Source organism: Perognathus longimembris, chromosome 23, assembly GCF_023159225.1.
Source record: "Perognathus longimembris pacificus isolate PPM17 chromosome 23, ASM2315922v1, whole genome shotgun sequence".
Taxonomy (NCBI): Eukaryota; Metazoa; Chordata; class Mammalia; order Rodentia; family Heteromyidae; genus Perognathus; species Perognathus longimembris.
This window is the reverse complement of record NC_063183.1, coordinates 16,479,824-16,495,284: the sequence shown is the minus strand read 5'-3', so window position 1 is coordinate 16,495,284 and position 15,461 is coordinate 16,479,824. Positions and strand designations below refer to the sequence as shown.

General features: G+C 57.8%; 1 protein-coding gene across 4 annotated transcripts; it reads right to left on the bottom strand.

Moving 5' to 3' along the window:
- Positions 1-9,679: 9,679 nt before the first annotated feature.
- Hs3st6 (heparan sulfate-glucosamine 3-sulfotransferase 6) lies at positions 9,680-14,943 on the bottom strand. 4 transcript variants are annotated; one of them, XM_048332453.1, is made up of 2 exons: positions 14,420-14,868; positions 9,680-10,413 (listed from the first exon to the last, which is right to left on the bottom strand). In XM_048332453.1, the coding sequence occupies exons 1-2, from the start codon at positions 14,851-14,853 to the stop codon at positions 9,798-9,800; spliced, it is 1,050 nt and encodes a 349-aa protein (XP_048188410.1). In that variant the 5' UTR covers positions 14,854-14,868; the 3' UTR covers positions 9,680-9,797. The 4 variants fall into 4 exon arrangements, with proteins under 4 accessions (XP_048188410.1, XP_048188411.1, XP_048188412.1 ...); XM_048332454.1 differs by having other exon boundaries at positions 14,450-14,868; XM_048332455.1 differs by having other exon boundaries at positions 9,694-10,413; positions 14,847-14,943.
- Positions 14,944-15,461: the final 518 nt, after the last annotated feature.

Genomic DNA, 15,461 nt, shown 5'->3' with positions numbered 1-15,461 from the left:
GCACTCATGTCCGAACCCTGCATTGCCCCTTCCTTCCCGCACTGCCGCTTCTCTGCCCAGACCACCGCACTCTGTGACCACTGCACCCCACTGTGTTGGGGAGAGGCTGCTGAGAGCCTGCTTCTCCCACCCCACCCCCTCACTGCTGTGGCAGGCAAGAGCAGCCTCGGGGAATGTAGTAGGTTCCCTCTGCTCAGGCAATGGGAGAATGACTCCTTTTCATTTCCGGGCTGTGCCTTTGCAATTTTATTTCTGTCTGTTGTTTTGTTTTTTAAGTCTTACATTCTATACCAGAGAAGAATCAGGAGAAAGCAAAGCTTAGCAGCCGCCCCCCTCCCCCCCCAACCCCCACAAAATGCCTGGAGTTCTCTTTGCATGAGACCCAGGTGCATAGTGGAGTAGGGGCCCAGAGCAGGGCCCTGACATTTCACAAAGGTCCCCAGAGGTGTGGAGAGCAAGGCTGAGAGAGGGATGCCAGCAGTGACCTGCATCAATCAACGGGAGGGGGAGTTCATGCTGTGCGGGTGATATTCCTTATAATTGGTTTCTTGACCACCCCTGCCTCTCCATTCCATGCACACATTGCTCTTGAGGAGAGTGACACGCCTGGCAGGGGAGGAAGGGGGGCAGCATGGGCCAAAGGTGAAACTGCCTTCCCATCTCTGTGACCAGAGCCTCAGACAGCCAGCAGAGCCCAAAGGTCATTTCTCTTCCGGAACCAGTGACTGGCCAGAATAGCTTTCATCATTGGTGTGGTCACCTCATGTCAGCTTTCCTGAGTCCCCTCCATCACAGTCTCCTAAACTCAGCAGCTAGGGTTTAATCAGGCAATCGGGGCCATGCAAAGAACTTCCAGAGCTCAGCCGGGTTTGGTGGTGCATGCCTGTAATCCCAGCTATTTACTTGGTGGAGGCAGGACATTAGTCAAGAATTTGAGGGTAAAGAACAAAGAGACAAACAGCACATGTTCTCTCTGATATGCGGAAGTTAGATCGACAATGCAATGGGATATGATAAATTATACAGGATTCTAGATACTCACATACGGTGGGACCAAAAAAGAAGAGTCTTAGGAGAGAATTGCAAAGGTGCAATGCCTAAGCACCTCTCCATATGTACATAAAATAATATCTATACCGAGACAAACTCCTAAGATATGGAGACAAAAGACTTTTTTTTTAATTTGTTTTTTCATTTTCTGATGATTCTGTATTCTTGATCTTATATACAGTGTATTCATGTGCATATCAGTGGGGAAGGGCACAGAATCAGAGGGAAAAGGGTGAAAAAGTGCAGCAGCATAGTGCACTGGACATTGATGAAAGTGAACTATGCAACTCATGGGTGGAGATGGGAGGGAGGGACTGGGAGAGAGTGAGGGAACAGGAGACACTGTATAAAAGGAAATGTATTCATGACCTGACACATGTAAGTGTAACCCCTCTGTATATCTATCTACATAATATAATAACAATAAATTTAAAAAAAAAGAATTTGAGGCTAGCCCAACAGAGTTACTAAGACTCATCTCCAAACCAAAATAAAAACAAAAGGGTATGGGTGTGGCTCTGTGTGGTTCAAAGCCTGGCCTGGCATGGGCCCTGGAGGTGGGGGCCCTAGGTGCTGCCAGATGTCAACACACAGGGAAGGAAGCTGTGTGAGGCTCGATGGGAACTCACCCAGCTATCTTTGCAACTCTCTGCTCTGTCTAAAATTCCTTCTCAATGAACTTTATGAAATGTACAAACAAGTCAGGTGCTGGTGGCTCACGCCTGTCATCCTAACTGCTCAGGAGGCTGAGATCTGAGGATCACAGCCCAAAACCAGCCTGGGAAGGAAACAATGTGAGACTCTTATCTCCCATTAACCACCTAAGAAACCTTTAGTGGAGCTGTGGCTCAAGTGGTAGAGCACTAGCCTTGAGCAAAAGAGCTTTGGAACAGTACCCAAGACCTGAGTTCAAGTTCCACAGCCCCCCCCCCCGCAAGAAAAGAGGAAAAGCTCAAATATCTCCCCACACCCAACCTGGCAGCCATACCCCAGAGGGGCACACTGAGCTACAGCCCGTCCCCCACTGTCACCCCCTTCCCCATGTGCTCCCTATAACTGCTGCACCAATAGTTACATCTTCATTGGAAGTAACTGTGCCTACGGCCTTTTACTGGTCTCCTGCATCATAGTTGTCAGGAACATTTTTTGTCAGCGGAGCAAACCCATTGATTTTCTGCCCATCTATCCAGGGCACAAAGGGATAAGTTGCCCACAGCCTGGGATCAGGGATCAAAGCTGGTGAGGCCGGGGCTGGGGATATAGCCTAGTGGCAAGAGTGCCTGCCTCGGATACACGAGGCCCTAGGTTCGATTCCCCAGCACCACATATACAGAAAAAACGGCCAGAAGCGGCGCTGTGGCTCACGTGGCAGAGTGCTAGCCCTGAGTCCAAGGCCCAGGACTGGCCAAAAAAAAAGCTGGTGAGGCCACCCCTGGCCTGCCTCAAGCTCTCTTCCCCACGCTGGCCCTGGCGAGACATATGGTCCCCGTCCACCTAGCATTCCCATTGCAATTTTGCTTCCAAGAGGAAAAGGGGCAAGGACGCCTCATTGCAAAGAAGAGCTCAGCCACCAGCGGCTCAGCCTTGGTAGTGTGGTCAGTAGGTGGACAAGGCATGGTCACCAACAGAGTACAAGGCTGCTGCATCCTGACTGAATGGCCATCACCTGCATCTGCATGCGCCACGTGCATCTGCCTGGCTGCCCTGTGCAGAGAGCTGTGGGCGCCTGTGTGCTGTAGACACGAACACAAATGGTGCCCGTCCCTGGGGGAAGAGAATTCCCTGCATGGAGTTGGTGAGACACACTCTCTTCCAAAGCACAGGCCAAACCCATCCTGGGCCACAGAAGACCTGGCTGAGCCTGCCACAAATATTTGCACCTGTGAACAACCCAGGAAAGGCAGTGAGCACTGCACAGTCATCAGTGAGAGGGAGAAGAGAGCACTGCGTAGTCATTAGTGAGAGGGAGAAGAGGAGAACCCTCATCTCCCCCCTACCCCCGCCCCACAGCCATGGCCCCTCACATTCCCCCTCCCACAGCCATGGGAATTTGGCCCCCACCCTGCAGCTCTTGTCAGACACCAGTGGTCTTGCAGGGCCCATTAGCATGTGCTACCTGCCTGCACACTGAGGTGGGGGGGGCCCTCCAGCAACCTAACCCTGCCCCCAGTCATCTAGAGTGCCAGCGCCTCACAGGCCACCTCTGAGCCTTGGCCCCTCATCTAGAACATTCTTCCTGGCTGGCTTGTTCAATATTATTTTCTATGCTGAATTTAGAAAGACAACATAGTGGACTTGGGGAGCGGCTCGAGTAGCAGAGTCCCTAAGACACCCCAGTACAGCAAACATTAAAATAAAAAGGAAAAGACAGAAAATCAAGCCATTTACAACAGCATTAATTTATCACCCAGGTTCCTGTGGAGTCTGGAGTCGGAACCTGACAGGCTGAGCAGGGGCTTCCCCTCTAGACCTCGTGAAGCTTCAAACAACGTGTCAGCCTAGAGCTGGGGATGAAGGCTCACTCCTGCCATCCCAGCTACTTTGGAGGCAGGAATCAGGAGGGTCCAAGTTTAAAGCCAGCTCGGGCAAGAAGCAAGCAAGACCAACCCTCGATGGCTCAGCCAGGTGTGGTGGTGTGCATCTGAAATGCCAGCCGCACCAGAGGTATGAACAGGAGGACAGAGGCCTGAAGCCCAGAAATGCCAGGCAATACATAGGAAATCCTGTCTAAACTCTTATTAAAAGCAGAAACAAAAAGGGGTGGGGGTGGGGGACCTGGGTCCAGTGGTAGAGTTCCTGCCTAGCAAGCACAAGACCCTGAGTTCAAAACCCCAATATTACCAAAAAAAAAAGTGTTGGGCAGGACTGGGGCTCATATTTCGTCCTGTGGTTGTGGGCACGGGTCAATTCCATGCAGGCCTGGGTACTGCGTGCTTGCTGACTGCTGGCTGGTGGCGAGGCGGGGGGGGGGGGGGGGGACCGGGAACACTCAGCTCCTGTAAGCTGCACGAGGCTCCTTTCTAGGCGGTCCCCACGGACAATGCTCTTTCTGCCAGGCTGCCAGAGGCCCCCTCCCTCGCCTTCTACTTTTGCCCTCAAGATCCCTTTTATGCATCATCTTTATGTTTATTTTTTATCTTTATTGTCTAGGAAGGGGATGGAGTCTTGTGTTGTTGGCCTGAGGCTGGCCTCAGATTGCAATCCTCTTGCAAACAGGCCCCCATGAAGCTGGAATCGCATGTGTATACCACCCCATCCTACATGAGACCCCCCTTTAAAGAGGCCCCCTCTCCCAAGACACCCTCCTCCATGCTGAACTCAAATACAACCAGTTAGAAGGAGAACCATGGGAGCTGCCTCCATTAGCTGGGCACAAGTCCTCCACACCCAGGGCCAGGGAATCACAGGAAGCTCACCCCTGGGGCGGGAGCACCTCCCCACACCTTGCCAGTCACAGACTCTCCCCAAGGGGCGCTCCTCACTCCCCCCTACATGGGTCCCACACGACATACCACAGGCCTGCACACCTGCATGGCCCCTTGCTGCCTCAGTTTACACCTCTATAAAGGAGGATAAAAGCACAGCTTCTGGACAAACACAGGTTGACAGAGAGAGAGACACACACACACACACACACACACACACACACACACAGAGAAAGAGAACTCTCTAGGGACCAGGGAGTCTGCCTTTGTTTCTCCAGGGCCCTAGCTCAGGCCTGCCACACCTTTCAGGCCACAAGTGTCTCTCACTCTGTCTCCTCCCCAACAGGACTGGCCAGCAATGAAATGTGAGATTCATACCCCATCACCCTTGCACTAGCCTCGCCCCCCCCCCAACTCCCACAGTCCAGACAGTGCAACCAGGGGCCAGACAGTCTCCGGATGCTTCTCCCCCAGAACTGGTGTGGTTGGCAGAGTCCCCCCTGCTGCTCCACAGTGTGGGGGGGGGGGAGGAGGGGGCAGGCCTTCCCTGGGGCACTTACAGCGTTTGTCTCCAGATCAGTTTCCCACCAGATATCCTGTCCTCCATCCCCTCTTGCAAGAAGGAAGCGAGCTGATAGGATCTGACTGCTGACAGTGTCTAGTCCGGACCTGGACTGTGCTGCACCCCTGCCCCACCCCCACCATCCCAGGACCCAGCCAGGAACATGGGGAGCAGAAAGACACTGAGAACAAGATCTCTGATTGTTCTCCATTGCCCAACTCTGAAGGTCTCATTTCCCCCTTAATCGGAAAGCTCATGTATGAAATGCTTCTGGCAACAGTCTCGCATCAACTGTTTTGGTTGACTGACCGTTTTTCAGACGGCTCTTCCAGCAAAAAAAAAACAACAAAAACCGCATCCACACACAATGTGGCTCAGATTAAGCAGCACGAAAGGAATTCTCGGCCTCAGAACTGGGGGCTTGGCTCTGGGCTGCACAGAAGGATCTTCAGCTTGCGTTCCAGGAGTCCCTACCATGCTTGTTGTTTAAGAAAAGCTGGGGGGGGATGGAAATGTGGCTTAGCAGTAGAGTGCTCACCGAGCATGCTTGAAGCACTGGATTCGATTCCTCAGTACCACATAAACAGAAAAGCCAGAAGTGGCGCTGTGGCTCAAGTGGTAGAGTGCTAGTCTTAAGCACAAAGAGCACTGAGTTCAAGCCCCAGGACTGGCAAAAAAAAAAAAACCAGCTGGGGCCAGATGTCACTGTTCAGAGACTCATGGGCTGGGAGGCCATCAGAGGTTTGGTGGCTTATGGGTGGCACATGCACCTGAGCCTCTGCATGGCCTGGACGGATTCATCAAACTTCCCTGGTGGCTGCCACGAGCCAGTCCCTGAAATCCGGCCCTCTGGCTGCAGTCATGGCTGAGGGTCTTCACACACTCCGTGTGGAGTTGCAGCGTGCCCCACTCACCAAAAGGAGAGGCCTTGCTCCTGGACGCCAGCAGACTGGCCAGCCTCCAGGAGCAGCAAGCAGCCTCCAGGTGCCACTAAAGGCCTCATCTAGCTTTTCCATGCTCACTTTGCCCAGGGTTTTGCCCAGGCCAGCTTGCCCAGCACACTGTACCACTTGTCCCCCATCTGCACTGGACTCGCTCCCAGAGGGGGAGGGCAGAGGATGAGGTGAAGCATGACCCGGCCAGTGGCTGCCGTCAGAGGGGCTGCAGCACTCAGGCAGCAGGCCCCGCACCAACACGTGACAACGCGTCACCGACACATGCCAATGCGTCACTGGCACATGCCAATCCAGGGCCTCAGCAGCCTGGGACCTGAAGTGAACCAGAGCAGAGCTCATGTCTGAGACAAGTCTCACCCGCCATCAGGGCCTGGCAAGGATGGGAATGGGAAGGGAATGGCTCCTGGCTGGCGTCAGGACACGAGGCCGGCATTCTGTGTCTTCTTAGTTCTGTATTTGCCTGCTTGGCACTGGTTAAACACAGGCCAAACTGAAGACCATATTGTTTCCATCTGCCCTGCCCCACCAAGCCACACCTCTGCCGCCTTCCTCACCTAACATGTACAGAAGGCCTGTGACTCCCGCCCCAGTCACCCAGGGCCAAGCTGCAGAGCCACGGATGGGACCCTGGGCCCTCTCTCCAGCCTTGCCCACCCTAGCCCCTCAGCAGCTCCACCTTTCCCAGGGAGATCCCACGAGAGGCCCTGGCCTCAGCTTGCCCCCCAGAGCCACTGGCTTCCTGCCTCACCCCAGAGTGGCCCCCTGTGGTCCCAGGAGTGATTCTTATCCCAGGGGGACAAGGATACTTCAGGGGCCAGGAAATGCAATCCCAGTGCTTATCCCCTCTTTATGTCTAATCTGTGTTCCTTTATTTGGCAGTTGTAGGGATCAAACTCAGAGCCTCACGCTTGCAAGGCAAGCATTCTACGCCTTGAGCCATCAGAGGGTCACCTGTAATCCCAGCTACGGGGAGGCCATTGGTAGGAGGGTCACCATTGGAGGCCAGCCAGGACAAAACACTTGAGATCCTACCTCAAAAATAGATAACGCAAAAAAAAGGGCTGGAGGCATGGCTCAGTGGTGGAGCACCTTCCTATCAGGCCAAAGCACTCAGTTCAAACCCTAGCACCACAAAAAGAAAAGTACTTCTCCAGGAGAAGTACCTCCTCTCCCTGGCTTCAGCTTGGGGCACTCAGGACACAGCACCCCACCCTGCCTCAGGGACCCCAAACCTGGACCAGGTGTGGCCAAGAGGCTGGGTCTAGGTGAGACCTTCTAGGTAGAAGCAACCCCCTCCCCAGGCTTCTTTCAGCCCCTTCCTGGACTCCCCCCTTGCCCCTTCCCAGTCTGGCTCAGGGCTAGAGGAGTCCCAGGCCCCTTTTCCACTGCTTAAGACAGGAAGAGAGTAATTGAATCAGCACTTCTCACTCCATCTGGAACATTCCAACACGGAAAACCCAGGGAGCAGCTGGGGAAGCAATTTAGGGACTTTAATTAAAGGCGGGTGACTCCCCCAAATGAGCCCCACCTCGCACAGCCTGTTAGACTGGCCACAGCTGCCCACAGTATGTTCTGAGGCACAGCCAGGCACCTCGCATGGGGCGGTGGCTCCAGGCCACAGCAACGGGGGCGCGCAAGATGCAGCACCCCGCCCTTTCTCCTTGCTGTATCCACACTCTGCCACGAGAGCCTGGGACCTGGGCCCCATAGCCAGGCCCATGTGCTCTGCAGCCTTGAAGCAATGAGAGTGGAGCTGCAGGATGGAGGATTCTGAATCACCACGGGATGGGCCTTGCTCTGCTAACCCACCACCCCTAGCTATGGCAACTCATTGGAGGGCAATCAAAGGGCCAGGCCATGGTGTGGGCCCTGTCACTGACCACATACAAGGAAGAAGGGTGAGTTATGCATGGACAAGGCAAGCAGATGGGCCAGAGGCTGTCCTGCCTCCCCTCTGGCCCCCTGTGCAGATAGGGACAGGACCCCCAAACCCAGCACCCAGCAGGATCCCAGGATGGAACCGGCCCAGAAGGGCCAGCCCTTCTCCCCTATGGCAGAGGCCATGGCTCATTTCACCTGCATCTGCCCTTGTGGCCACTGCAGTCACCCAGTGGGTTCCGGGAGGGAAACTCAGAGCCAGTCCCCAGCCTTGCCATGTGCCATCCCTAGGGTGGTGGAGCCTGCAGAGTGCCAGCCCTTCGCAGCAGCTCCAGACAGTCATGCCTACCAAGCCCAGGAGCCAGGGGCCAGAGGCAGCCCCCTCCCTACCCCACGGAACCACTGACATTAACTGACCTCACAGATGAGATCATGTGATTACAACAGAAGCCCAGGTACCTGGTAGGGCACTGGCTCACCATGGACCTTGGATGGCAAGGAAGGACAGGGGTTCACAGCCCCTCACCCCCAAGTCCTACTTCACTGTCTGAAACCCTGGGTCCCAGGATGGAGACAGATCCCAAGCAACTCAGAGGGAGAAAGGAGACAGCAGAGCTGAGCACAGGCCATGAGGCTCACGCAGCAGCCTGGAGTGCAGAGGCCACCGGGCCGGGCTAGCAGGGTGACAGGCCCCAGGAGGCAGAAGCATAGGCAGATGCCAGCTAGGTGGCCTCAGATGATGCTACGGGCAGCACATGGGGGAGCAGAGGTGGCACAGCAGGTGAGAAGTGTCATTAAGCAATTCTCTGGGTAGAAGGTGGGCAGATGCCCGACCCTGGCCTTCAGGAAACTTCACTGGGTCCTGTCCTGACCCTGGGGGAGGGTGCCAGCACAAAGGAGAAGACCTGGCTGGCACAGATGGCTTGAGGAAGTGGGTGTGGCCCAAGTCAGCATGGCCTCTGTGGGCCTCAGACCTAACTAGAGGTTGGGCAGGGCTCTGCTGGGCAACCCAGTCACCTGCCTCTCATGGCAGGGGGTCTCCCAAAGCCCCCAGGAGGGGCATGTGGGCTGAGGTGGTGGCTAGGGCACAGTTGACTGCATCTTCCTGCCCCACTACTCAAGGACCAACCTGGGGCCTTAGTTTCTTCCTCCTCGCCATGGAATGAGACTGCTCCGCCTCTGAGGCTGAGAAGAGAGGATCTGGACAGCACCTCAAACTAAGACTCAGCTGTGTGTCATTAGGCAGGCCAAGAGCCTCTCTGAGCCTCACATGCACATGTGTGACCTGGGACGGAATGCATCGCCCCCTCTCACCAGTGTGTAAGAAACAGTTTTGGGGGCTGGGGATATGGCCTAGTGGCAAGAGTGCTTCCCTCGTATACATGAGGCCCTGGGTTCAATTCCCCAGCACCACATACAGAAAATGGCCAGAAGTGGCGCTGTGGCTCAAGTGGCAGAGTGCTAGCCTTGAGCAAAAAAGAAGCCAGGGACAGTGCTCAGGCCCTGAGTCCAAGCCTCAGAACTGGCAAAAAAAGAAAAAAAGAAAGAAAGAAACAGTTTTGGGATGACACCTGACCATCAGTGGTGCTGCACAGAATTTGATGGCAGAATAACACATCAATCCAAGAGCCAGACCCATGGTTCAAGTGGGAGGGTGCCCTGAGTTCAATCCCCAGTGCCACCAAAAGAAAGAGAGAGAGAGAGAGAGAGAGAAAGAAAGAAAGAAAGAAAGAAAGAAAGAAAGAAAGAAAGAAAGAAAGAAAGAGGAATCAACAACAAAGACATCCAAGGTAACAATTCTGCCTTGAGAGGTTGAGTGGGAGAATACTGATCCAAACTGTATTTCTTAAATATTATGTCTACGCCATGCGTACAACCAGCCCGCTCGGGCTGTGTGAGGCATGGCTACAGGAAGGCTGGCCTGGCTTAGTCCCAGCCGAAGTCCTGGCCAGTCATCTGGTAGAACTTGCGGTTGAAGGGCCTGTAGAAGTCTCGCAGGCGCTGAACCACAGCTTGGGGTACGCGGGGGTGGGGCCGGCCCTTAGATTTGCCCAAGCAGTGAGGGCGGCCGCTCCCCTGGGCCTTCTGGAGACAAGGGAAGCCCTTGGTGGCATTAAAGTAGAAGTGCTTGCCGGTGACCATGCGCTTAAGGCCCAGGAAGTCCTGTACGCGTCCCACCTCCCCAGCTGGGTCGGTGACCAGCCGTTCACCGCTGACAAAGAGGAAGCGGGACAGGGGGAAGTAGCGGAGCCAGTGGTCCAGGTGCTGGGCATAGAGGCCGATGCGTACCGCGCTCCAGGCCGTATCCACGGGGCCCAGGCCATGGCGGAAGGCCAGGGCTCGGAAGCTGGGCAGGCCTGGGGTCTTGGATAGGGTCTGTGCATAGTCGGAGATGGCTCGGGTCACGGGGTTCCGCACCACCACAATCAGCTTGGTGTCAGGGGACATGCTGTGGATGCGGCCAGGGGCCTCCCTGGTGACGAAGTAACTGGGAGTCTTCTCCATGGTGATCTGTCCATCCAGGGTACGGGGCATCAGGCTCCTGAGAGACGGCAGGACAGAGAGCCTGAGTGGGAGCCGGTGATCAAGCTCACTGCCATGTTCCCTCCCCTAGCCCGCTCCCCGAGGACCCAGGACGAACCCCCCTTCCTTTAGGGATATCCCTGGCGACACTGGGCAACCCGCTCCCCTCAGACCCAGCCCCTACAGGGCAGTAATGGGGAGCCCAGCCTAGTGTAGACCTCCAATAGAGGCCAACCACCAGGCTACCCGGCTTAAGCAGCTCTGGGAAAAAAAAGGATGTCCATCGCTAGGGCTTAGAGCTGCCAACATACAGGCTGTTTATTGTCCCTAAACAACTCTCTGGTCCCTCATCTCAGGAGCCTGCTCGCTTGAGTCCTGTCAACACCCTCCCACCAGACCACCCCACCCAAACTGCTGTACCCCAACCTTGACACTGCTTTCTCACTCCAGACCTCAGGACGCTGAGGCCGGGCAGTGCAGACCTGCCACACTGCAATCACTGACCCCGAATTAGGTCATCGATAATGAGTGACAAGGATCACTGCCAAAGGACAAGGACTGCTCTCCCACTTCTTCCCCTTAATTTAATTACACCTCTCCATGGGTTGGGAATATGGCCTAGTGGTAGAGTGCTTGCCTCGTACACCTCTCCCTCCCTTTAATTACAGCTCATTCCCACCCTGCTGGGCCCAACTCGGAATGCCCAAGTGCCACCCAAAAAAGCTGGGCACCCTTGAGTCAGTTTGGAATGTGGTGTGATGGGATCGTCCCCAGGTCCTGGGCCACCAGGGCCTTCCAGACCCTGCAAGGGCCCCAGGGTGCCAGGCCCAAAGCTCAACATTTCCCACTGCCCTCATTCCGATGTGGGTGAGGAAGGTGCTGGCCCAATCCAAGGCCCAGAGGAGCTGACCACAGGCCCCTGCTTTGTTCCAAATTGGGAAAGTGCATCCTGACTGCCTAATTCAAACAAGCTAGACAGTAACCTCAGACAACACCTACCAGCTAGGTACCTCCGGGTAAGATGGGCTGGGCCAGGCAGGCAAGGGGCTGGGTGGGGCACATCAGCTGAGCAAACAGCTCCAAGGAAAGGCTGGGAACTAGGTCAACTGAGGCTTCAGGGCTGTTCTAGGGAGGGTACACCTCTGCCCAACCCCACCCAGTTTCACTCAGCCTGGCCTCCCACCTTCTGAGCAGCCACTGCCTGCCCCCACTGAGTCCCCAGAGTCTGCCCTGGTCATGTTACCACACAGAGCTGAGTTCCCCAAGGAAATGCAGGCAGGGTAGACAGGTGCACAAGACTCTGGGCTCGTAGTAGGGCAGGTGAAGAAATGGTATACATGCCTCCCCTCCCCCCCCAACCCCAGGTGGAGATCCAGGGCTGGGCCATGGGGTTCACACCTATAATCCCAGCACTTAAGAGTCTGACCATGGAGCTCTCCAATGTGAGGCCAGCCTGGGCTACTTGGTGGGACCCAGCAGTACCAGGTTCCAGATGCTATGGCACTGGACCTCACTAAGGAGAGCCAGTGCTGGGGCTGGGACTGAGGGAGTGAGGGGAGCAAGGGCAGAGAGAGCAAGGAAGTAAAGGAGCAAGGGGGCAAAGGAGTGAGGGAGCAGCTAGGGAGCTGAGCCTCCCAGACCCCTGCCGAGGGGAGACATACAGGGGCTTGAGCACTTGAGCACTTCCTGGCTGACTCTTGCCACAAGCCAGCTCTGGGATCTGAGGTCTTTAGGATCAATTACTCAGCCACTCAGGCCTCAGAAACCTGTCCCAACGGGCACGCAAAGCACAGACTGGCATGTTGGGGGCTGGGGGGATGGAAAATGGGGGGAGGATGAGCAGAGCAGAACTCTGGCCCTGCATGGCAAACATCTGACAAGTTGCTCTGCAGAGCCCCATCCCTGCGGAGCCCACCCCATCTGGTCTGCATTTCCCAGCAGCAGCCAGCCTGGCCCTCCCCCCCACCCCACCCCCCACCCCTCATGTCCCACACCAGCAGGACCTGGGACAGGGAAGTGGAGTGTCATTTTTATCCTGGGGCACGCAGGAGTGGGGAACCACCCCCACAGAGGCCCAGCCCCTCCTCCTGCCTTTCACGGCTCTCACACTCCAGGAACCAATGGGGGCTCCATCCTCTGGCAGTTCCAGAGTATGATGGCCAAACTATAGCTCCCACCTGCCCTGTGGGTACCCCTCCCAGACCAGACCCTGGAGTGCCTGGAGCCCCCAGTGTCTGCTTCACGCCCAGATGAGAAGACACTGTGAGTTTAGGGGTGTTCATGGGACACAGCCCCAAGGAGGACCCTGAGAAGTGAGCTAACACAGGCCCAGAGAAGGGGAAAGGGTGTCAAGGGCTACCCAGGACCCACCTGTGAGGCCAGGAACCCTGCTGGAATGGGGTGGGTCACACACAGCCCAGAAAACCAGAGAAGCCTGCTGTTGCTCCTCCAGCTTCCTCCCCCCACCCACATCTGGACAGTGCCCCTCCCCAGGGCAAGGGGCTCAGCCAGATCCTGCCACCGGGACACTGAAGAAGGGCATTTTCAGAGGCCCAGGGGACACTGGAAACTGGCTGAAAGGACAGGCAGGCACCAGAAGCTTGAGCACAGGGATCAGAGCAGCCCATGGCCACACACCCTATGAAACACAGGACACAAGTGGTGCAGACATGCCACCAGTGGGTCAGTGCCAGCCAGCCCCAACAGACACTGAGCAACATGCAGGTCACACACGCGCACGCAAGCACACACACACACACGGTCAGCTGAGAGACAGGAGGTAGTCTCCCCTCATGGATTTACACTGTCTGGAGTATGCCACTGTCACCCTGGGCAGGTCAGGGTCCCCACCAGCCTCTCCAGGCTCAGGATCTGACCCCCAGTCTGGCCCTGAATCTTCTCCCTCTCCAGAGCCTCCTCCCCAAGCTGGATATGCCCCCAGGGCAAGCCTGAACTGCCTTAGGACGCTGTAGCCTCCAGAACTGCTCAGCACAGCACAGCACAGCACAGCACCAGGCCTCCCCTCCAAGGAGGAAAGTCCCCCCAGCCATAGGGGTCCCTGGTGTTCTTTTTTTTTTTTTTGGCCAGTCCTGGGCCTTGGACTCAGGGCCTGAGCACTGTCCCTGGCTTCTTCCCGCTCAAGGCTAGCACTCTGCCACTTGAGCCACAGCTCCGCTTCTGGCCGTTTTCTGTATATGTGGTGCTGGGGAATCGAACCTAGGGCCTCGTGTATCCGAGGCAAGCACTCTTGCCACTAGGCTATATCCCCAGCCCGGTCCCTGGTGTTCTACTCTGCAGTCCTGGACCCCCAGGCTCCTTCCTCTCCCTCCCTCCTTGCTCCCGGACTGACTGAAGACCCCTAACCAGCACGGGCCTCTGCGATTGGAGCCAGCCCCTCCCCTCCCCCAACCTGCCAATCAAATGGGGGTGAGGGGGACTTGCAGTCCAGCCACCCCCAGATTCTCCAGACAGCCTCAGGTTGGCCCACCCAGGCTGTTAGTCCCTCTGCTGAGGCATAGGCAGAGAACACGGAAAGCAGGAGGTTGCTCCCCACATTCCACTGCCGCACCCCAAGTCTGTCCTAGGTCGGGGACAGGACAGTTGCAGAGACTGCAAAATCCGATTCCCACCCCTGGGGCCCTCCTCCCAAATCCAGACAACTTTCTCCCATGGCCAGGAAGTGTTCCACGGCTACCACGGGGAGAGGAAGGGAGGGGAGGCGAGACGTTCGTTCCGGCTGGGGTCTCACCCTCCCCTCGACCTCAATCGACAGGGCGACAGGGCGAGCAGGCTTAAGGTGCTGCGACCCCTGACCAGGTCCGGCCTTTCCTTAGGGAATCCATGGGAACTGCAGAGCCTCAGCCCCAGTCCCGGGGATCTTCTCTGGAAACCCCCGCCCCCCCAGGCCCCTGAGGACCCCAGTCGCCAGCTCCCCTACGACCCCGCGGACCCCAGTCCCCCGACCCTCCAGGCCCCTGCCGGGCCCCTGGGCGCACGACGCCCGCCTGGGCCGGCCGGGCGCTCACCGGTACCAGGCCAGGCCGCGCCCGTAGCACCTGTCGAAGAAGTGGGGCTCGGCGCCGAGCGCGCGCACGTCGGGGTGCAGCCGCAGGAACTCCAGCAGCGCCCGCGTGCCGCCCTTCTTCACGCCCACGATCAGCGCCTGCGGGAGGCGCCGCCGGCCCGGGCCGCGGGCCACCGGCAGGCCGGGCGCTCCCGAGCGGCGGGCGTCGCTGGGCGGCTGGGCGGGCGCGGGCGCGGGGACCGGGGCGCGGGCGGCCGGCGGGCGGCGGCCGGGGAGGGCGCAGAGGCCGTAGGCGCCCAGCAGCAGCGCCGCCGCCAGCGCCAGCGCCGCCCGGGGCGCCCTCGGCGCGGCCCCCGTCCCTGCCCCCGGCCCGGACCCCGCGCCCGCGCCGACCCCGGCCCCGGCCCCGCCGCCCAGGGCGCCGCTACCTGCCATGGAGCCGCGCCGCGCCTGGGCCCGGGAGCGGGGGTCGCGGGCGGGCGCGCATGCCGGCCGGAGCCGCGCTGCGCCCGCGAGCGCCCGGCGTCTGCCCCGCGCCTACCCCGCGCCTGGACGGCCGCGGGCCGGGGAGCGGGGCGGGGCGGGGCGGGGCGGGAGGCGGGGTCTGGGCGCTGGTCTCCTCAGGCCCAGCCAAATCAGGGGACCCCGCTGGGCACCTGGGGCACCTGGACGAGAAGCCTCCAAAAGTGGGAGCCTAGGCGGGCACCGGTGGCTGTCGCCTGTCAGCTACTCAGAAGGCTGAGCCGGGAGGCTCGCAGTTGGATGCCAGCAAAGTCCATGAGACTCTGATCTCCAATTAGTCACCAAAAAGCCAGGAGTGGAGCAGTGGCTCAAAGTGGTAGAGTGCTAGCCTGGAGCAAGAGCTCGGAGACAGCGCCCAGGCCCTGAGTTCAAGCCCCAGGATTGGCACGCGCGCGTGTGTGTGTACGCGTGTGTGGGCACGCGCGCGCCTGCGGGAGCCTCGTCGCTGGACCAAAGAAGCGCATGGACCTCGATGAACCAGGCCAAGCCAAGGAGCCTACTGCCAAAAGTGGGTTGGGTTC

Bases quoted from the DNA above. Each gene is read 5' to 3' on its own strand.
- Hs3st6 (XM_048332453.1), bottom strand. From the start codon at position 14,853: ATGGCAGGTAGCGGCGCCCTGGGCGGCGGGGCCGGGGCCGGGGTCGGC. The intron at 10,414-14,419 runs GTGAGCGCCCGG...GCCGTCTCTCAG, and splicing joins CGCGGCCTGGCCTGGTACCG to GAGCCTGATGCCCCGTACCC.